The 22,959-nt window shown below is 47.0% G+C and overlaps 1 protein-coding gene across 2 annotated transcripts in view; it reads right to left on the reverse strand.

Annotated features, from left to right (window-relative positions):
- Positions 1–22,959, reverse strand: part of RIN1 (Ras and Rab interactor 1) — a 179,209-nt gene that overhangs the window by 25,468 nt on the left and 130,782 nt on the right. For both annotated transcript variants that reach the window (XM_085625413.1, XM_085625414.1), the window contains exon 6: positions 8,417–8,508. In XM_085625413.1, the coding sequence (XP_085481539.1) occupies positions 8,417–8,508 (92 nt within the window). The remainder of the gene's footprint in view (positions 1–8,416; positions 8,509–22,959) is intronic.

Genomic DNA, 22,959 nt, shown 5'->3' on the forward strand with positions numbered 1-22,959 from the left:
CTTCAGCGATTGGTGTCTTTTGATTGGCTCCTTTTGCAATTGTCTTGAGACATTATTAATCACATATTGGATCAGCACACATTGATTTGGCTCCTTTAGCCATTGTTAGACATTATTAGTCACATCTTGGATCAGTGAACATAATTATTTGGTGTCAACATTTTTCTATTGGCTGTTTAAGTGTATTCTTCCACCACTGGCAGAGTGAGGAACTATTTTACAGTCTGCAAGTGGCCCAGTGGCATCGAAGTACAGGCATGGACAAAAGCATCTGAAAAAATTGATACAGCCGGAAGAAAACAACCCTTTTTTCCTGTTGTGCCAATTTTCAGATGCTTTTGTCTTCGCTCAGCTCACAGTGCAGAAAGGAACACTGACAAAGCCAATAGCTGGCAGTAAAAATGGCACACCTGTTGGCTTGACAATGCTTGTTCACTGTCTGCTTGAAAGGCAGCAGCACTTGCAATTTAGAGCCCTTCTATGTGTGCTGACATCAGTATAGGTGTCCACATCCCACTGTAGGTGGGGGATTATTGTGCAGAGGGAGCTCTATGAAAAAATAGCGTGTATTTGCATTCCTACCACCAGGTTCTGCAGCCACGGCTCCTCGAGGCTGGTCCAGGTAGACCAAAAGGGCTGGACTGGGAACCAAAACCGGCACTGGCAAACTGCTTGGCCAGCCCCCCTGGGGGGGGGGGGGAGGGAGGTGCAGCCGAGCTGTTTACTAGGGCCAGTTTCAGCCGATTGTGTTACAAGGGCCGATATTGCTGGCCACCGGTAACAAAAACGGCCCCCAGGGGCCCAAAACGGCCCCTACCCTAGTGGCCCACCAGGGAAATGCCTGGTGCCCACTACGGCCAGTCCGGCCTTGTAGACCAACAAGGATATGGTATAGGTAGGCAATCTAAAAACTTCGAAACTATCATATTTTCTAACTCAATGTGTATTCTCTATGTCAACATCTATCATGCCAATAAAAGACTTTTTAATAAAGCGGTTGAATGGTAAAGAGGCTGGCTTCCAGAGTAAGGAGATCTGCAGGTGGGTTTGAGGATGAGGAGGGGGTAGGCAGGACGGTGTGCTGGGATAGGACACTGGTGAAGCAGTTGTAGGGAAGAGGATGGAGGGAGATTCTACCTCAGGCCGGCCTCTCCCCAATGACAGGAGGTGAATTTAGTATTCCCCTTTGTTCCTTCATCAATGCTTATGATTAGGTCTGTATTATATATATGTATATATATATATATATATATATATATATATATATATATATATATATACACACACACACACACACACACACATACAAAAAAGGCCACTTCCTGAAAAGCAAACCACAAGGACACAGCGGGGCAATCTTCGGGAAACTCTTTAATCATCGGTTACAGTGTTGGCCCAATGCATATCTGCATGTCCGCCTTCCTCAGGTGCCGCTTCATACCCTTCAATCACCTCCTCCCTCCTTAGAGTCTCCTATGGCGCTCCCATTGGTGGGAGGTCAGCTGATCCTGCTGCGATGGGGACAACGTAGTCATATGCGAGACTACCGTTCCAAGCATGCATCAGTTGGAATTAATCCGGCAGCTGGATCCGATGTTTGCTCAAATGAGCACAGCTATTTGCCAAGCCAAGGGGGGGCCGTGTGGCGGCTGGTGATTGCATCTATCTCTGATGCTCAGAGCTCCCTCAGGTCCCCAACGTCCAGCCCCGACTTCGAAAACAAACCGGGCCGTGAGTCGAGCTGTAATCATGCTCTCCTCCTCATGTAGTCAAGGGCTGCCAATGGCAGCAGCCTCAGGCGTGCTTCATTGTTACGGCGGTCCTGGAAAGATCAATACCTTGATCACAAACAGTCCAAAATGCCAATAATCTCCAGGACACTTTGTAGACGGGTCCTTGTTTTCGTGGTATTGGCAACCGTGACATACATCTCCAAAAGGCCACTTCCTGAAAAGCAAACCACAAGGACACAGTATGGCAATCTTCGGGAAACTCTTTATTCATCGGTTGCAGTGATGGCACAATGCATTTCGGCATGTCCACCTTCCTCAGGTGCAGCTGCATACCCCTCAATCACCTCCTTCCTCCCTCCTTAGAGTCTCCTATGGCGCTCCCATTGGTGGGAGGTCAGCTGTTCCTGCTGTGATAGGGACAACGTAGTCATATGCGAGACTACCGTTCCCAGCATGCATCAGTTGGAATTAATCCGGCAGCCGGATATGATGTTTGCTCAAAAGAGCACAGCTATTTGCCAAGCCAAGGGGGGGCCGTGTGGCCGGAAAGTTAATTCCCTCAAATGGGTGCACTATTCTTACTGTTTGTTAGTAAAAAAACACCCTCGGATGGGGCGGCCCATCTGTGGGCGTGCAATCAAGCATGAAAGAAGGAGTGCATGTGACCGGATAACGCATGTTTACCGCTCAAGCCTTTGAGGAAGAAGTACACGACTTCGAAACGCATCAGGCATCAGAAACGGGACAGCTGTTGAATGAAATCGGCAGGCCGGGCGGCGCTCATACCTATTATTCGTGCTGGCGTAGAGTGCTCCTTGCTTGTTGGGCACCTTTGGAGCAGTGATGTTAGGTGGCAGCCTTGCCGCCAAAGAGCACCACCCACCAAAAGTAGGGGGCCACACGGAGCATAATTAATGAGCCACCATGTGGGGCAACAGCGTAAGGATTGAGAGCGAGCTCGGCAGGCTGAGGCCCATCTGAGGGTGTTTTACCAACAAACAGTAAGAATAGTGCACCCATTTGAGGGAAGAAACTTTCCGGCACTACCATTACCATCATGCACTGCACAGAACTCATTGGGGCGGCCCATCTGTAGCGTGCAATCAAGCATAAAAGAAGGAGTGCATGTGACCGGATTACGCACCTTTACCGCTCAAGCCTTTGAGGAAGAAGTACACGACTTTGAAACACGCCAGGCATCAGAAACGTGACAGCTGTTGAATGAAATCGGCAGGCCGGGCGGCGCTCATACCTATTATTCGTGCTGGCACAGAGAGCTCCTTGCTTGTTGGGCACCTTTGTAGTGTATGTATGTATGTATATATATATATATATATATATATATATCCTGCATACGGATGGCGCACAAACTGAACATCAGGGTTGCTCGTCGAATGCACCCGACCGTGCGTGCATACATCCAAGGAATTTCTGCAACAGTAAATCACAGAATGGCACTCCAAGCAGTATTACGTTGTTTATTCAGCACGGCAGATCAAAGCATGTATAGCATCAGACTCGTTTCGGGCGTGAGGGGCGGTGGAGATGTGGCTTAGTGGCTAGTGCTCCTGACTTGGAAACCTGGGAACCAAGGTTTAAATCCCAGCCTCAGCTCTTGGACCAACATTGTGTGATTCTGGGCAGATCTCTTAATCTGTCCATGCATAAAAAATGTGACATGAAATGCGTGTAAAATGTATTCTGTATCCTCAATTCTGCCCCCCCCCCCCATGCAGTGTACATCGCTTCGTAGCTAGGTTTGCTCTATATAAGTACCACTACTTACGTACATATTAGAATCTCTGTCTTTGTGCTGCAACCAAGATTTATACTGAAAGCCCTCCCTGACAATCTTGTCTCTTTATTTTTTGAGGACGTGAGGTTTTCTAGGATGTTAAAGGTATCTCGGATCTACTTGACCAAGGTCACCTCTGTAGGAACCGTTTCCATCTATGAGGGCTAGCAAATCTCCCCGGCATCCTCTGCTTTGGTTTCTGCTGCTCGGATTGTCTGTAAGCTCAGTTGCTTTTTAAGTTGTCTCTGGTCCTATCTTTGTGCCGTGTAGTGACTCTTGAACGTGCAATCATAGTATAGATCTCAGACAGTCCCTTTGCTATGTCCCTTGTAATATTATATGTTTTATGTGCTGTAATTGGGCTTTGCCTGTGTCCCTGTTCGTGTTCAGCTGGGGTGTTAAGGCGCTCCACAACCTTTAGCATCGCTGCACTGTGGGCCTACTGGGACATGTCCAGATGTCATCCTGACCCTTTTATGTACCTTACCAATCATCATGTGTCTGTAAATAAATTACTTCCAACCATAGTTCCAATCATTTGAAAACAAAAACCCGGGGACACTTTGCAGCATAGCTATCAATTACTTACTTGAAAATGTATCCCACCCACTGCCCCAAAGCTTCACCCACTCTGCCCAACTAGCATAATTAGCACAATGTATCACCGCCTACTTATCATAATGCAGATTGTAGGGTCTACTCAATAAAGAGAGAATTGCAGGAATGGAGACGGGAATTTCAAACTTAATGCCAAAGTAGCTGAGTTGGAAATATTCTCCCATTCAGCTGCATTGGAGAATTTTTCCAACTTAGCTACTTTGGTCTAAAGTTTGAAATTCCCATCACAATTCCCTGCTATTGAATTGCCCGGATCAGTGTCCAGCTAAAAAAGGTCAGCTGGCAGCTACGTTCCAACCAGTATTTACTATGAGCAGCTGTTTGCCAGGACCCGGATCCGGAAATCATTTCAGAGGCTTTGCCTTCAACGGGGTGCTTGTGTGCATGACTGCAGTGATTGTACAGTGTCCAGATAGTTGCCCACTTTCTGTGAAAGATTGGTGGCTGCTGAGCAGCATTACTAATTGTGAAAAACAAACACATATTTTATTGAAGAACAGCACTGCTGCCAAAGCAAAGGAGCAGTGGGCTCAGTGACACCCAGGCCTCTCCTAGGCCCACAACACCTCCAAGCAGGAACACACATTCGCGTGCTTACTGCTGGTAAATTTGTGCCAAGAGGGGGGCAACACCAGTGTTGTACTCCCAGCACACCTCTGGCTAAGTAACAGTGTGGGACTACTGAAGTCTGGCAAATAAGTGACTAGATCCAAGCTTAGATTTGGAAACCCAGCCAAAGCAAACAGGAGCTGCCAAGCTGACCCATGGCAGACAATTAATATATGCAGGCATGTTTTTGTCCTTGAATTCTGATACTTCTAGTTTGCTTCCTATTATAACTGCTGGGCTACATAAAACACAGAGCAAAGGAACAACTACAGTGGATAAACTACACATACCAGACATGGAACCACTCACGATCAGTGGACAACTGCTTACTTTTAAAGTATGTATCTATAGTGGGGCAGAAATCTAGTTCTAGACAATGTACATGGCAATGGGGCTGACAGAGAACGTATATCACAGGAGTGGAGAGAATGCTGGTGATGGCGCTGCCAGCTGCAGCGGGTGGCACCAATGGTAATCTTTTGAAAAAAGTCTTTGGGCCGTGGAAAGAATTCATACAACTGAAGGGTCAGCACTTCTGAAATTTTAACGAGATATTTTACGTTAAGCTCGCTCTAGTCATAGAATAAGGGGGCATATTTACAAGCTCCTATTGCCACAGGAACGTCACTTTTAAAGACTTTTCTGTGGCGATAGTGGATTCGCCTTATTTACAAGGCAGCGATAAGCCACTTAACGTGGCTTAGTGCCCCCTTGTAAATAAGGCACCCTTTCACGCTATACTGTGGGGTGGGCAAAGGGTGTTGCGTGGGTATTCTGCCGTAGTACCCATTGATTTTGACACTGCCCCATATTTAAAAGAGTGGTGTAAATATGGGGCAGCACCAAAATTAAGACCAAAAAAAACCCTGGTCTTAACATGGTGCAACGAGGAGAAATGCTTTATTTCTCCTCATTTTTGCTGTTTGTATGTGTGCTGCATTGTGCAGCACACTTAGAAACAGCAAAACGCCATGCACAATTGTTTATGTGCCGAAAGTTGTCCCTTCCTGCTCATAAACAATCATTTTAAAAATGACGATTTGTAACGTCTATGTGTGCTGCATTAAGCAGCACACATAAAAATTGCCATTTGAGGTTGTTTATGTGCAGGAAGGGACACATTCCTGCACATAAACAATAATTTCCACAACGCAGACAGAGCCTGCGTTGGCGCTAGGCAGCTGTAATTAGCGCCAGCGCAGGGGGAAACGCAGGGCGGCACTGTATTGTTGTACAAACGGTGCAGCCGTGCATTTCCAAAGTGGTGGAGGCCAGCATTAAGCCAAGAAGGCTATCACCGGGCTCCGTCACTTCCCTTGTAAATATACCCTAATGTTTTCTAGAAGGGGTGTCCGACACAGGTTCAGGATGTGTGACCCAAGCCAGATTTTTAGGATAACCAAATAGGATAAATGTAAGTGAAGTGAATGTGAATGATTTTCGTAGTATTATATGTAAACTCTATCTGGTCCTGCTGGTAGAAGCTGAATATGCCTAGCTTTCACATATTCCAAAGGCAGAGGCCCCTCGTTTCACACAGACCTGACAGGCTGAAGTAACAAACAGCAGACCTATCCCTCAGTTTGGACAGACGTTACAGACGTACACCCAAAACTTTACAGCTAATTCTGAGGATGCACAAATGTGGAGGTACCAGTGCAGTGCTTAATTTGAGCCAGGCACTTAATTGGTTTCCAGTGCTAGGCACCGGCACCTAATTGTCAACAAGATACTTTGAACAGTCTACCACATGGTGGCGCTGCTCATCTAATTGAGAGATGGGCAGAACAACGGTTGTTTAGGAATACAATATACATTAAAATTGCCAATACCTGCCCACCCAGCCATTCCTTTAGCTTTGGGGACCTGGAATACTCCGAACTGTCGCATTTACATGCAAGAGAGATGGTCAGAAGTTGTTTGGGCAGCAATGACAAGGGTGATGGGTGGTGCAAGCTGCAGTAGCCTCCTGGTCAGAGCCCTGGAACTTAATATTTTACAAATTAAACGCTGGGAGGCAAGGGCCTTTAGACACGTGCCAGACACACCCAGGCCCCTGGAAATGGAGCTGTCTCTCAGGCTCCAGGACTCTTACAAGGTTAGGCCACACGGAAGAGACATATTCACCTGGGTGTAAGGGTATAGGCTAGGTGTCAAACAGAAGAGGCTTTAACAGGATGCACAGACTGCACAGTCTTAATCCACAAAGCTATCCATTTCGATATAGAAATAAAAGAGTCTGCACCACTCCAAACGAAAATATAACATGTACAAAAAACGTAGGCACCACACAGAGGGGCCCTGCATAATATTACAAAGCTCAGGAGCTAAGGGCTTGCACAGCAGAGCTATCTCTCGGCCCCAGTCCTCAGATGGCGGGGTTAACCTAGAGAATGCACACTGTGTACAAGCTGAAGCCTCAGACAGCACAACCCATCGCTCGGGCTGTAGAACTATTGCAGCCTCGGGTCTCAGACAGCAGAAATATCGCTCAGATCGTACAAAATGCTATTAAAAAACACACCACGCAGACAGCAGAGCTATCCTTCAGGTTATACCGCATGTTCAGGCTCAGGTTTCAGGCAACATAAGTGCCCTCGGGTTGCAAAGAAGAGTAGGAGCAGTGGAAGTTCAGATCGTGGAAATAGGCTCTCACTGAAAACTTAAAGTATAAGTATCCCAAAGGGGCCAAGGAACAAGTTCAGGTCATCTATCCGTTTTGAACAAGACCTCTGTCTCTGGCATTTCTCTGTTATTTCATAAATTATTCCTCGCAGTTAAAGATTGCATTCTATGCCTCTATGCTCTGTGAAGAGACATATTTGTCATTCAGAAATGTTTGTCGAGGCTGTGATGAAGTCCCTGATCAAATGATAGTAAAAGGGTAAACAAATGTTGATACACACGTGTTTGGTACACTGTGAACTTTGTATTCTGATTGTTTCTGAATGATGTATAGCCACAGGCACTGACAATTTGTAGTGCTTTTACCCATACACATGACTGTTTATGGCAGCGAGCCATGTTATATACGTGTGCTACTCGCAGGTTTGTGGGTTTAAATGTGATAATGTAGACAGTGATGTTACGCTATCATTCATCACGCCCATTTTCGTTTGCCTACTTAAGACTTATGTCTTAACCCCTTCGCCGCGGCACGAATTCCGCCGTGGCGCTGGGGGGGGTTTGGTGGCAGTGCGGCGCTGCCGTGCTCGTGACGGAACCACTCCGTCATGAGTCACGGGCGAGCTGTGCTCATGACGGAGTGGTTCCGTCACGACTCCGCCCACTGCGCTAATCGCCCGCACAGGCGGGGAATTAGCGCCGCGTGGGCGGAGCGGCCGCCAACGGCCGCAGCATGACGGAACCACTCCGTCATGAGCACACGGCGCCCGTGGCTCATGACGGAGTGGTTCCGTCATGAGCACGGAACGGGTTAAATATCGTTACTACTGATCACTTACTTAATAAAACAACAACATTTTGAAAAAAACTTTAGGAAAAAAATCTAGGAAAAATCTCCGAGGGAGAGTTCTGGCGTCTCCTCCCTTTGCCCCTGGCTTCACATACTGTAAAACATTTAAATAACAGAACCATCGAAGTAGAAGGGTGAGTTACATCTAAAAACTCACTTTTGAGCAAAGGCAGAGCGGTCACTTACCGACCCCGAGATGAGAGATCGCCTCTAGCTGCTTGTGAGACGTGGCCTTCATGATGGCCTCCGGTAACCTCAGCACCTGCGGGAGGATGTCCCTGCGAGGAGGAAAGATGAGCATGTCACAATAAGGTGCGCTCAAGCGTCGTCTCATGAAGACCATGTAAAGTGCCCAAGAGCCGTACACTTGTCCAAGCAATGGGTGGCTTGAGGGAAAAGCTTGATCTGGAAGTATCTGCAGATATCTAGAGACATGGACAATCCTGAACCTCAAACCACAGTTTAAAGGAGGCCTCCATAAGGCATACTCATGGATCAGCTGTAAATGCTACTACAGCCTTTGGGCCTGTGTTGACCACAATTTCGGCAGCCCCACTGATGCCCCACTGTGGCAAACCCGCAACCACAGAAAATATGTTTGCAAATTTTCCTCCCAAACCCTGGAACAGCTATTCTTTAAACACCTCACTTGTTACCCCTCTTTCTTCAACTTACTCAATCCACTGACATCTGCCCTTTTCCACCCCCATTTCACGGACACAGCCCATCCGAATCCCGGTTCTTCTCACAACCATCTATCTTCCATCCTCACTCTCATACACCTTTCCACATGTTTGACACCGCAGCTCGCTCAGCCGTGCTTATAACCCTAATCTCCTTGGACATTCATGGTAAACCATTAGAACTTGAAGCGCTTCTTCTGTGATTACTGGTGCCCAATGGATTCACTGTCCGCCCTTGGGATACGCCTTTAGGGTCAGCTGGTCGTCCACTCCTATTCTTCCTCTCATCAACTTCCCTTTGTGACATGGTCTCGTCCTTAGGCTTACAATATAATACCATATCACATTATATATATATATATATATATTTATATATTCACTGAAAAACACATAGGTTTTACAGACGTTATAGTTAGAAATTAGCATTTAAAAAGCTTTGAAATTCACTGAAAAAAACCATAGGTTTCAGGGACATTATAGTTAGCTGGACATTTCACTCGTTCAAAACCATAGAAATTCCACCGTTATAGTTAGTCCAGCTAACTATTACTCGCGCCCCGCAATGCACTGCTTATAACGTCACATATTACATCATTCATGGCATGGTCAGTGACCTCACTGATGACATCTCAAATGGTATCACTGATGACATCATCCATGTGAAAATCTGATGCACCTCCTCACAGTCTAATATAACCTTTGATACACCCACTGTAAAATACAGACTACCATTTTCGAAACCATCGAGACACCAATACCAGTTACTACATACACACTCACTGATTCCTAGGTCTACACACACATCCACTCATTCAATCAATCAATCAATCAATCAAGGAATTTGTATCGCGCACTACTCACCCGGAAGGGTCTCAAGGCGCTTGGGGGAGGGGGTCTGCTACTGCTCGAACAGCCAGGTCTTGAGCTGTTTCCTGAAGGCGAGGTGGTCCTGGGTCAGCCGCAGGTGGACGGGCAGGGAGTTCCATGTCTTAGCCGCCAGGTAGGAGAAGGATCTTCCTCCGGCGGTGGCTCTCTGGATGCGAGGGACGACGGCGAGGGCGAGGTTCGCGGATCGTAGCTGTCGGGTGGGCATGTAGAAGGTCAGGCGGTCGTTGATGTATCTTGGGCCCAGGTCGTGGAGGGATTTGTGTGCGTGGGTGAGGAGTCTGAACATGATCCTCTTGTTGACAGGGAGCCAGTGCAGGTCTCTCAGGTGGCTCGAGATGTGGCTGCGTCGGGGGGCGTCCAGGATGAGACGGGCGGAGGCGTTCTGGATACGCTGAAGTCTTTTCTGAAGCTTGGCTGTTGTACCGGCGTAGAGGGTGTTTCCGTAGTCTAGTCTGCTGGTGACGAGGGCCTGGGTGACAGTCTTCCTGGTCTCGGTCGGGATCCATCTGAAGATCTTGCGGAGCATGCGGAGGTTGTGGAAGCAAGATGAGGAGACGGCGTTGACTTGTCTGGTCATCGATAGAGAGGAGTCCAGGATGACGCCCAAGTAGCGTGCGTGGTCCGTTGGCTTGGGTGCGGTGCCCAGGGCTGGGGGCCACCAGGAGTCGTCCCATGCGGAGGGCGACGGTCCCAGGATGAGGACTTCTGTCTTGTCCGTGTTCAACTTCAGGCGGCTGATGTTCATCCATTCGGCGACATCTTTCATCCCTTCGTGTAGGTCGGCTTTGGCGGTGTCGGGGTCTCTGGTGAGGGAGAGAATCAGCTGGGTGTCATCGGCGTAGGAAATGATGTTGAGGTTGTGTTGGCGTGCGATGGCAGCGAGGGGTTTCATGTAGATGTTGAAGAGAGTGGGGCTGAGCGACGATCCTTGCGGGACGCCGCAGATGACTTCGGTGGCCTCAGAGCGGAACGGAGGGAGGCGTACTCTCTGTGTTCTGCCGGAGAGGTATGAGATGATCCATTCCAGAGCAATCCCCTGGATGCCGGTGTCGTTGAGGCGTTGGACTAGGGTGCGGTGGCAGACAGTGTCAAATGCTGCGGAGAGGTCAAGAAGGATGAGTGCCGCTGTTTCACCTTTGTCGAGCAGGGCTCGGATGTCGTCGGTGGCTGCGATGAGGGCGGTCTCGGTGCTGTGGTTGGCTCTGAATCCGGATTGCGATGGGTCGAGGGATCCATTCGTCTCGAGGAAGGCGGCCAGCTGCTTGTTGACGACCTTCTCGATGACTTTGGCAGGGAATGGAAGGAGCGAGATAGGGCGGAAGTTCTTGAGGTCGGTCGGGTCCGCAGTTGGTTTCTTCAGTAGTGCGCTGAGCTCGGCGTGCTTCCAGCTCTCCGGGAAGGTGGCTGTGTCGAAGGAGGCGCTGATGATGTCTCGGAGGTGGGGTGCGATGGTAGAGGCGGCCTTGTTGAAGACATGGTGGGGGCATGGGTCGGTCGGAGATCCGGAGTGGATGGTGTTCATCATGCGTGTCGTGTCTTCGAGGGTCACATTGGTCCATGTCTGGAGGATAGAGGCGGGGTGCGTGGGTTCGGTCGATGGGTGCGGGGGTGGAGCGCCGAAGCTGTTGTGGATGTCGGCGATCTTGCGGTGGAAGTACGAGGCGAGGGAGTCACAGAGGTCCTGCGAGGGAGTGATGTCGTTGTTGCCGGTGCTGGGGTTGGAGAACTCCTTGACGATGTTGAAGAGCTCCTTGCTGTCATGGGCGTTCTTGTCCAGTCGTTCCTTCAAAGATTTCTTCTTGGTGGTGCGGATGAGCTGGTGATGTCTGCGGGTGGCGAGTTTGAGGGCGGTCATGTTGTCGGTGGTCTTGTCGAGGAGCCAGGCCTTCTCGAGGGTGCGGCAGGCCTTCTTGGAGTCCTTGAGTTCGTCGGTGAACCAGGGGGCCTTCTTGCTTCTGGGCCTGGTGAGTGGGTTCTTCAGTGGGGCGAGGTCGTTGGCACAGGAGGTCAGCCATTGCGTGAGGTCGAGGGCTGCTGTGTTAGGGTCCGTTGTCCTGACCGGTGGGTTCTGGCTGAGGGAGGTGGTGAGCTGGTCGACGGTGATCTTGCTCCAGTTTCTGTGGGGAACCTGCTTCGGGTGGTGCTGGACCGTGTTCTTCTTGAAGCTGAAGTGGACGCAGCTGTGGTCAGTCCAGTGGAGTCTGGTGCAGTGGCTGAAGGTGATGTGCTTGCTGGATGAGAAGAGGGGGTCGAGCGTGTGGCCGGCGTAGTGGGTGGGGGTGTTGACCAGTTGCTGGAGTCCGAGGTTGGCGAGGTTGTCCAGCAGGGTGGTCGTGTTGCGGTCGTTGTTGTTCTCCAGGTGGAAGTTGAGGTCTCCGAGGAGGATGTAGTCGGTGGAGGGGAGGGCGTGAGGGCTGATGAAGTCCGTGATGTCTTCGCAGAACTGTGCGCGTGGTCCCGGGGGTCTGTAGATGAGGGTGCCTCTGAGGGTAGTCTTGGGGTCGGTGTGGATCTGGAAGTGCAGGTATTCGGAGGTGTTGAATGCGTCGGTGGAGTCAGTCGAGATGCGAATGGTGCTTTTGTGAGCGATGGCGATGCCCCCTCCGGTCTGGTTGTTGCGATCCCTCCTGATGATCTTGTAGCCGTCCGGGATGGCTATGGCGATGTCGGGGGCTGAGGAGTCGTTCATCCAGGTTTCCGTGAGGAAGGCGACGTCTGGAGATGCGGTGTCGAGGAGGTTCCAGAGTTCCACGGCGTGTCTGTGGATGGAGCGGGTGTTGATCAGGATGCACTTGAGGTGGTTGCTGTTGTCCGTCTTGGTGGGCGTGGTGCTTGTTCGGAGGCAGGAGAAGTTGCAGGATCGGCAGACGAACTGTCCATGGGTGCGTCGCGGGGACGCTTGGTAGCATCCGGGGGCTCGGGCGGTTTTGAGTGCGATGAGCGTAGCGAAGTCGTAGGTCCTGCGGGGGGGCTGGCGGGCACGGGGGCCAGGGCGTCTGGCGCTGGGCGCGGTCCAGGCGTGGACGGGCGCAGACGGGCTTACCTTTGGCGCACCTTCGGCACACATAAGGCGCGCCCGCTGCGCGCGTCCGCTGCGCGGTCGCGGAGGGGGCGACATAAATAAGGAGCCGGGAGGGAGGGTCAGCGGGAGGCGGGAGCGGGGTGGCCAATGGGCAGGGAGGGGGGGCGGGCCGGAGGTGGAGGCGGGAGTGGGAGGAGGCGCCTGGGGCAGCGGCGGCGGGAAAAACGGCGGGAAGCGGCGGAGCAGGCAGGAAGTCACCCGGTGCCCAGCGGAGGTCAGCAGGTAGGAGGAGTGAAGGCAGCGGCGTGAGGAGCGTCCAGGAGGCAGCAGGCGTTACCTGGGAGGCGGGAGGCGGTATCCGGAGGCAGGCAGCGGCGTCAGGTATTCACCAATACAATTACTTATACATGCAGTCACTCATCAATACAACACTATCATATGCACTCATACACCTATTCAGACACTAACACACCACCACTCATCCATGGAGTTACTCGCACACCTAGTCAGTCATGCAAATAATCAATCACACTCTCACCTATAGTTATACACACACCACCTCACTAATTTATACAGATAATAACACATACTTACTCTTATATAATCACTGATGCAAGGACACACTCATCCATACAGCCACTCTCACAATCACTCACTCTCACATATAGTTCTTTATATACACCATCACTCACATATACTGCCTTTTACATATGTAGTTACTCACACATGTACCACTGAGACATCCATTCACTCACCCACACACCCACCCATACAGCTGTTTCCACATGCACTCTTGAACCCATACACCCAGTGAATCAAACACTCACACATCTATACACAGAGTCACACACCTCCAACCCACACACACTCAGTCTCCCATACAAATACTCAGGCAAACAATCAATAACCCATATAGACACTCATGTAGCTACTGACCAACCCATGTAGCAGCTTACACAACAACAGACAGACTGATACAGACATTCACACAGTTTAGTCACTAACCCATGCATTCAGTAAGACATGTTTAATCACTCACTTATACAATCAGTCACACACCTGCTAAATCCTCCATCCAGACACTTATACACCCACTCATTCTTCAATACACCTAGGAATATATATAAAACATATTTTAAAAATACAGAAACACACAGTCACTGGATGATGTCATCAGTGATGTCATTTGAGATGTCACTGACCATGTCATGAATGATGTAATATGTGACGTCATGAGCAGTGCATTGCGGGGGCACGAGTTATAGTTAGCTGAACTAACTAACGGTGGAATTTGTATGGTTTTGTACGAGTGAAATGTCCAGCTAACTATAACGTCTGTAAAACCTATGGTTTTTTCAGTGAATTTCAAATGTTTTTAAATGCTAATTTCTAACTATAACGTCTGTAAAACCTATGGTTTTTTCAGTGAATTTCAAAGGTTTTATAAATGCTAATTTCTAACTACAATGTCCCTGAAACCTATAATGTTTTTAAGTAAATTTTAAAAAGATGTGCATACTTTTTGTAGTGAAAAACTAACTGTAACAGTAGTCTGTTATGAGCTATAGTTTAACAATGTTTAAAACTTAATTAGCACTAATTAACATATAAGTGTGGAAAAAGTGTGACGCAGCAGCTATGATACCTGACTTCGAACAACAGCGTTCACAGTTCGATTCCCGGCTCCAGCGGCATGTTAGCCTACCACTATGTTACTGTGGGCAACACCTTGCTTAATCTTTCTGACGCCCCGAGCGCCGGCACACCTGGGGTAGCTGTACGCTTCACAAATCTTGGCATTTTTTTAATTTAAAACCATAGTGATGAGAAATATTAGCACTTTTTTTTCTTCTATTCTGAATGATATTTTTTTTAATGTCTTCTATTTAGAATTATGGCAATTAATAAATGTTTTTAGTCATGAGAATGGAAATGACACGGTTTGCCGGGTAATAGTTTTTAAGCTCTACAACATATGTACATATTAAGGACCTTAAACGTGTTCGGATCGAAATCGAAACCTTTACTGCTTCACATTTTGTAACTTTTCCCAACACGTGCACAAGTTAAACAGTTAAAACGTGAGCACGTCTCAACTGTAAAACATGACATCTAAATGGGCGGACCCGCATCTTCCTTCCATACACTACTCAATAACTAAAAAGTTGATAAACCACAACCGTTGTTTGATTAGTTTCGTTTTTGCGAGTTATTTACGCATGTCCATTCTGTGATGCAGGTGCCCTTTTATAGAGTCTGATTCTTTTTTTGCGGCCACAAAACATAATCCAGAGTTGTAAGTTGTTTGATTATGGCATATTAGATATTTATAATGCGTAGCTATTTGTCAATATTTAAACACTTGTATTTAGAAAAAATGTTATTGGTTGTTTTTGCCATTTATATGTAACGTCAGCAGCTTGTTTTCAGAAACAGACAGAATACAGCAAACATCGTTCCTTTTCTAGCTCCTTTGAACTCATATAGTGTGACTTTGTATATTATAATATTGACACTTTACTACACCTCAGAAGTGTTGGTGACCCTTCGGGCGAACACTAATGATTCATATGTAACATCAGCAGCTTCTGGTTCTTAGTCTGTTTCCCCCATGGGATCATATAGTGTGATTATGTATATTATAATAACACCCCTTTATGATCTCAGAGGAGTTTATGGCCCGTCGGCGCGAAGACTGAAGATTTATATGTAACGTCAGCACCTTCTGGTTCTTACTCTGTTTCCCCCTTGGGATCATATACTGTGAATATGTATATTATAATATTAACAGTCATTGTGATCTCAGAGGAGTTTATGACCCGTTGGCGCGAAGATGAAAGATTTCGAAGTCCCGGAGAAAAGGAGCTCTGAACATATTCATCACTGGAAAGTATTTCTTTATTGATCTTGTTTTGTATTCATGACTTAATTTTTCTTTTCCTTTTTGTGTGGCATCAGTGTCACTCTCTATATTGCAATAGAGTTTGATATTGTCACACATCAGCAATTGGAGATTTGTGGCTGCCAGGGGTAAACCATCTGAAATACAGCTTACTGAGCTTTAGAACTTACTTGATCAGATATTTACAGTGAGAATATTTTTCGAAATTGCAGTTTAAAAAAAGATAGTTTGCATAGATACTTTCTTAGTGAATACCTTTGATAAACCCTACATTTCTAAATGTTTTTTGGAATTTCTATTTTTCTCTGTTGCGCTTCCTATTTACCTTCTCCCTATAGAATATATTGGACTATTATTATACTACTATCCTATATATTCTTAAAAGAGTATGTGATTTGTTAGCGGAGCAGTGAGCGACCTCTAAGCACTACGACAGAACTTTCCTGAATTCTACAGAATAGAAATTGTAAAAAATGATAAAGCGTACATGTCTATGTAATATAAAGTCATTTGTGTTTAACTGTTTTTTACTTGTTATTGTTCTTGGGACCTGAGATGAGGTAGGGCGGGAGTGGTTCCTGGAGCACTTCTTTTCTACTTTATCTAAAAGTAACTCATGCCCTCTTATATTATCAAGAATATGGGGCAGAACTTTTACAAACTATAGCAGAAAAAAAGGGAGGGCGTGGCCACGCTTAAGGGATATTTTATGAATTGCGTTTTTATTTGTCACCCCTTTGATATATACAGCTTCAGTTTCCTAAGAAAGTATATTTGTAATTGCTTAATAAAAACTGTTTCAAACCTAGACTGAAATTTTTGCTGCGCAACCACAGCTCCCCGTCAGAAAAGTAAACACCACATTATGAGTAAATAGTGCTACTGGGAAGTATCCCACACGCGGACTTAATAAAAAGAAGACCGCAACACACTCTGTTATTTTCCCACAGTGATTTGTACACCCCACGCCAATTATATAAATGGCCCATAAAATATATAAAAAACAATTTTTACCTTCACAATCCCTGTCCACCACCTTGTGACCACTGTACAGAGTTAATAGTGTTCCTACCCTCCCCGCTACTACTTTGTTTTCCCGTACTCCATTGAGGTGCGTCACAAAATGGTTCACAACAGTGAACCGTTCCCAGCAATAATGAGCAAACTTCTACTCGCGACACTTTAGCCAATAAAATGGCCATGGTATTTTGCAGCGAGGGAGGGAATCGCTGCCAACACTTCTACTTTCAACGCTTCACAGGCAATGAACATTAAGCTTGGGAAGGTCCTGCTTGGAACACGTTACCCAATCAGATGTCCCTGATGCTCTGCGGAGGGGGAGGGAATGACTGGCAACACTTCTACTTTCAATGCTTTACAGCCAATGAACATTAAGCTTGGGAAGGTCCTGCTTGGAACAAGTCAGCCAATCAGATGTCCCTGCTACTCCGCGGACGGGGAGGAAATGGCTGGCAACACTTCTACTTTCAATGGTTTGCAGCCAATGAACATTAACCTCTGGAAGGTCCTGCTTGGAACATGTAAGCCAATCACATGTCCTCAGGGACATCTTAAGGATTCTGGGGGCCCTGGGCCAAACATATTTTGGGGGCCCCTGTTCAGAACAGCTTTGAATTTATGATCCAATTTGAGCCCCGGATTCCCACGCAGTTTCAGCTTCCTCAGCTGTGTTAGCGATCCAGTTTGCATCGTAGGCATTAACCTATATATTCCCGATGTAAACGGACGCGTGCAGCTGGTAGCAGTAGGATTTAGTGTTTTCTGCCCCGCTACTAGGTTTTTAATACTTTTAAAATTGTATATGTGTGGCTGAATTACTCTGTGCTTTTCAACAATTTCTCCTTCCTACGCGCACTTGCACTTTACTTGATTCTGCTTGCCTATACTTCCTTAGCTGCTCCGATTCGCATCTCGCTTTTCCTCCAGTCCAGGTCCACCGCGGCTGATACGCCGATTGTGTGGAGGGCTGGGGTTACTATCAGGTTCCTCACCTCCACCCACGCAGTTTCTGCTTCCTCAGGTGCGTTAGCGATCCAGTTTGCATCATAGGCATTAGCCTATATATTCCCGATGCAAACGGATACGTGCAGCGGGCACGCTGCTGGCGCCCCAAAGGCAGGCCCGGCTGTGCCCATCAGCATTCCGGAGGCGTCTGGCACCGGCTATGCTACCCAGTTCTCCTCCGGTGAGTGTCTTCCACTTTATTACAATAGGGAAAAACTGCTTAGCCTTAGGCGGCTACCATTACGTCAGTGTACAGCGGCTGATCCGAGCCTGGAGGTAGACTTTCGATGCAATAAGTGCAACTGGTCTCTCCTCCAGCCCAGGAAACTCGCACCCAAGATCTTTCCACGCAACAATAAGTGTAAAAACAATAAGAAAACAGAGGACTTAAAGGCCACCCTTTTGAATTGTCGCTCTATGCAAAAGCATGAACCACACATGTCACCTACTTTTAGACGAACAGCCTGATCTTTTACTTCTCACTGAGACCTGGCTGTCTGAAACCTCCAACCCTACTATCACCTCAGCCATCCCTACGGGTTATAAAATCCTTAGGAGGGACCGACCGAGTGGTAAGTACAATAAAAAACTAGACTGCTCTCCCATCCCGATGGAAAACATCGAGGGGGCCGAGTCCTTAGGCTTCCGCTGTACCTTAGTCCCCATCATAGCATAGCTGTTTTTCTGATTTACAGACCACCAGGTGCAATTGGAAAATGTATTACTACGCTTAATACAGCCACCACCTCCCTGGCCTTAAAATACAACAACTGCCTTATTCTGGGAGATTTCAATATACATATGGACAATGGAAAAGACCCTCAAACAATTTCCTTGTTGGAGACGCTGCAGGCCTGCAACATGTTTCCATCTATTTCTTCAGCCACCCATGAGTAGGGCCATACCCAAGACCAAATCTTTCACAACGTTGACATATCTGTAAGCCTACCTCTTACCATTACCTGGTCTCTGCCACAGCCCCTCAGGCTAACGCAGGGCAGAGGGTCCCTAATTACAGAAAGTTCCATAAAATATCCATCCCGATGTTAGCAGATGCCCTTGGTTGTTCCTCAACGGAGCTGTCTGGCTTCCCCGACTCGGACGCCCTATCAATAGAGTCATGGCTCTGAACCAACATTGGTGCAGAGGTACCGGTTGTTTCCCGCTCCTCAAAGAGGTCGTCCCCACCAGCTACATGGTTAAACGATTCCCTCAGATCTAGCAAAACAAATTGTAGCAAAATAGAACGGAAATTGTGTAAATCCTATCTACCTGAGGCCAAGAAGGTGTATAAAGACACCTTAAAAGATCATTACATTCTCGTGAAGGCAGCCAAGAAAAACTTCTTTTAAACCAAGATAGAAAATGCCCAAAATAAGAGTAAGGAAATCTTTAGCATAGTTAAATCCTTTACCATTACCACCCCGAAAGCCAGCACAAAGGAAGGGCCATGCACGGAAGAATGGTATAATCAAATAGCTCAATTCTTCCACAAAAAGATCTCTGTGATCCAACAAGCCTTCACTAACCTCTCAGAGGAATAACTGACCTTCTAACTTAGTTCTTCTAGCAAATTTCACCTCTTGGATCCTCCATCTTTACTAGCTTTCCCTGATATTTAGCTTGAAGAGTCACTGACCCTTCTCCAAAGCATTAAGTCTGGCTCTCCTACTGACCATATCCAGCAAATATCCTGAACCTATTAGCTCCCACCATAAACCCCATGGTAAACCAGCTATTTAATGTTTCCCTCTCCTCAGGCAATATGCCGAAATTATGGAAGAATGCTAAGATTCTTCCACTGATAGAAAAGGCTAACGCCAAACCGACAGACCCTGTCACCTACAGGCCAATCTCCCTTCTTCCGACCCTCTCCAAAGTATCAGAGAAGCATGTAAACAAGGTCCTCCAAAAACACAGTGAAGTTGGGAAGCTCATTCATGAGTCCCAATCCGGTTTTAGGGCTAACTACAGTACAGAGTACGCTCTGCTGGAAGTGACTGAATTTCTCAAGGGTAAGCTGGACCAGGGAGGCATGGTTGTTCTGATACCGCTCGATCTGTTGACGGCCTTCGGTACGGTCCCACATGAGAGGCTGCTGGAAAGACTTGCTAACATCGGCCGGGGGGGAGGGGCGGGGGGGACCGCCGTAATATGGATGTCATCCTTCTTGGCAAATAGATTTCAGGACATCTGGCTTCCCCCTTTCTCATCCCCAGTTCTGGCCATGAATGTAGGTGTCCCTCAGGGCTCCATTCTCAGTCCTACCCTTTAAATATATATATCTATCCCCCTTGCATTTCTGGTAGAGGAAGAGGGTGCCAAAATAGTTTCCTATGCTGATGACACTCAGCTGATTTTTACATGTGAAAAAGGAACCGACTTCGACGGGGCAATGATTAGGTCTTTCCTCACAAAGGTTTTTAACTGGCTTAAGATCAATCAGCTGAAGTGCAATCCTGACAAAACTGAAGTTGTTTTCTTTGGTAAATCAGAAACGCCTGACTGGAGCTCTTGGTGGCCAAAAGATCTGCCGCCCCCACCCGCGGAAAAGGAGAAAGTAAAAAACGTAGGAATTGTCATAGACAAGACACTCTTCATGCACTTTCAAATCCAAAATCTTACTGGCGCTTGCTTAGGCATACTCCGGATGCTAAAAAAAAATCCTGCCACTGTTACCGCTTGGGAGCAGAACGATCGTGGTGCAAGCCCTGGTGACATCAGAGCTTGACTATCTCAACAGCTTGTACCTCGGTCTTCCCAAATCCCTTACACAGCACCTACAAGTGGTACAAAATGCGGCAGCCAAAGCCATCCTGAGACCTATACCCAGATCTAGTATGACCTCTATTCTTAAGTCTCTAAACTGGCCCTCCATAAAAGAACGGATGGACTTCAAAGCGATGACCATCTTCTTTAAAGCATTCCACGGCTTAGGGGCCGGCTACCTAAATAAGCGCGTTAATCGGTACACAACTTCTAGACCCCTAAGATCTTCCAATGCCAACCTGGCCAAAATGCCTAAAATATGCCGTGCCCGCACTGGAGGCAGATCCCTCGGCTTTCTAGGTGCGAAATTGTGGCATAGACTCCCTGAGTTTCTGAGACTAACCACAGACCTACTCTCTTTCAGGAAGAACTTAAAAACCTGGCTTTTTAATAACTGATGGGTCTTTTATGCACGGTTTCCTCCTGCTGTCACTCGCCAGGATACTCTAGTCTGAGTAGCTGCATGCTTTATTAAATATACTATTTCATTTCATTAGGTCCCTGACAGTGCAAAGGAACACTCGTCCAAATAAGTGCCTTATTTATGAGGCTTTGCTTTACTTTTATGGCACCGGTGCGTCACTTTTTGTGACGCACTGGCAGCGTAAAAAATGTGCCATGTTGAGCCCTATTTACAAAGTGACGCATCCAGGCCGATGCATCACTTTGTAAACCCCTGCACCACATTATACCAGCGCCAGGTATATTGTATGCAGGGTGGGTGTTCCCCTTCAAAAAGCCTCATAGAACTGGTGCATTGAAATCTATGAGAACTCAGTGCACCACTTCTAGGACGCCATTGCATCAATATCTTACACCTGTCTCAGCCCCATGTGAAAGGACACATTGCTGGAGTTGCCTCTGTTTTCAGACCCACCCCAGCAATGCATCACTTTTGCGCCTACAGATACGTCAGAAATACTGACTTATCTGTAACTCCTTGCGACATGATGCGTCATACAGTAAATATGACGCATCCATCATGTCGCAAGGAGGGCACACTAAGAAGTGGTGCATCCCTGTTTTCAAATAGCGATGCATCACTTCTCATAAATAAGGCCCTAAATGTGTTTACATCTAATATTCAGGGATAGGTATGTGTGTTTTCAATATTATAACACAGCAGCAGCTCACCAAAATTACTGCAAATAATCTCTGTAACGCCCTCTCATTTCTTATATGTTAAGCCTTGTTTTGATCTAAAAGAAACTTTTTTTTATGTATATTGCATGAAACATAAACGCAACATTTCTCTGCAAAATGGCTGTACTAGACTCACACATCAGGTACATAAAAAATAAATGAAAGGAAAACAATCTGATTAAGAAATATTCAAGGTCATTAGGGCAAAACACTGGAGAACGGAGCTGACTGTCAGGGGGCCCCCTGAAAGGCTGGGGCCCTGGGCCAGAGCCCACTTTGCCCATGCATTAAAACGTCTCTGCATGTCCTTCCTATTCCACGCAGGGGGAGGGAATGGCTAGCAACACTTCTACTTTTAATGGTTCGCAGTCAATGAACATTGAGCTTGTTGGAACACCTCAGCCAATTAAACTAAAATTTTGTTCCGCGCACAGGAACAGAACACGCCCTTCCACATAATATTAACTTTTGTCTAAGAAAATGACACTGTCCGTGATAAAAGTGAACACCACATTATAAGTAAACATTACTGCGCATTATATTAAAGGAAGAACATGTAAGCCAATCAGATGTCCTTCCTACTCCGTGCAGGGGGAGGGAATGGCTGGCAACACTTCTACTTTTAATGGTTCGCAGCCAATGAACATTGAGCTCGTTGTTGGAACACCTCAGCCAATTAAACGTTAATTTTGTTCCGCGCACAACAACAGAACACGCCCGCCCACATAATATTACATTTCGTCGAAGAAAGTGACACTGTCCATGATAAAAGTGAACACTGCATTATAAGTATACAGTGCATTATATTAAAGGAAAGCTGCAATACAGCGCATTGTTGTTTTCCCGATATCATTTCTACAGCCTACTGAACTTTGCCACAATACCGCACATTCACACTACCTGTGTGTGCACCCTACACACTGCTTGCCGCAATACAGTGCATTGTTTTCCCGACGGGATTTCCAGAGCCTATGCAACCTTGCCGCAATATCGCGCACCGCTGTTCTGCGGATGTGATTTCCACAGCCTACGCAACATTCAAACTCCCTGCCCCGTACAGACTGCTTAAACTAAGATCACAGTGTTCATACTATACCCTCTTATACAATTATTCTCTTTTTTTCCCCCTACGCCTTTCAACTCAGTCACAAAATGGCTGCTAACACTTCCTAGATTCAACAGTTCGCAGCCAATGAGCCGCACACTCGTGCTCTTAACGCCTCAGCCAATCAGATGTCAGAATTCTCAAATATCGATATCTGTAAATGTTGATATTTCTCTAAAACTACTGAACGGA

Source organism: Triturus cristatus, chromosome 9, assembly GCF_964204655.1.
Source record: "Triturus cristatus chromosome 9, aTriCri1.1, whole genome shotgun sequence".
Lineage (NCBI taxonomy): Eukaryota > Metazoa > Chordata > Amphibia > Caudata > Salamandridae > Triturus > Triturus cristatus.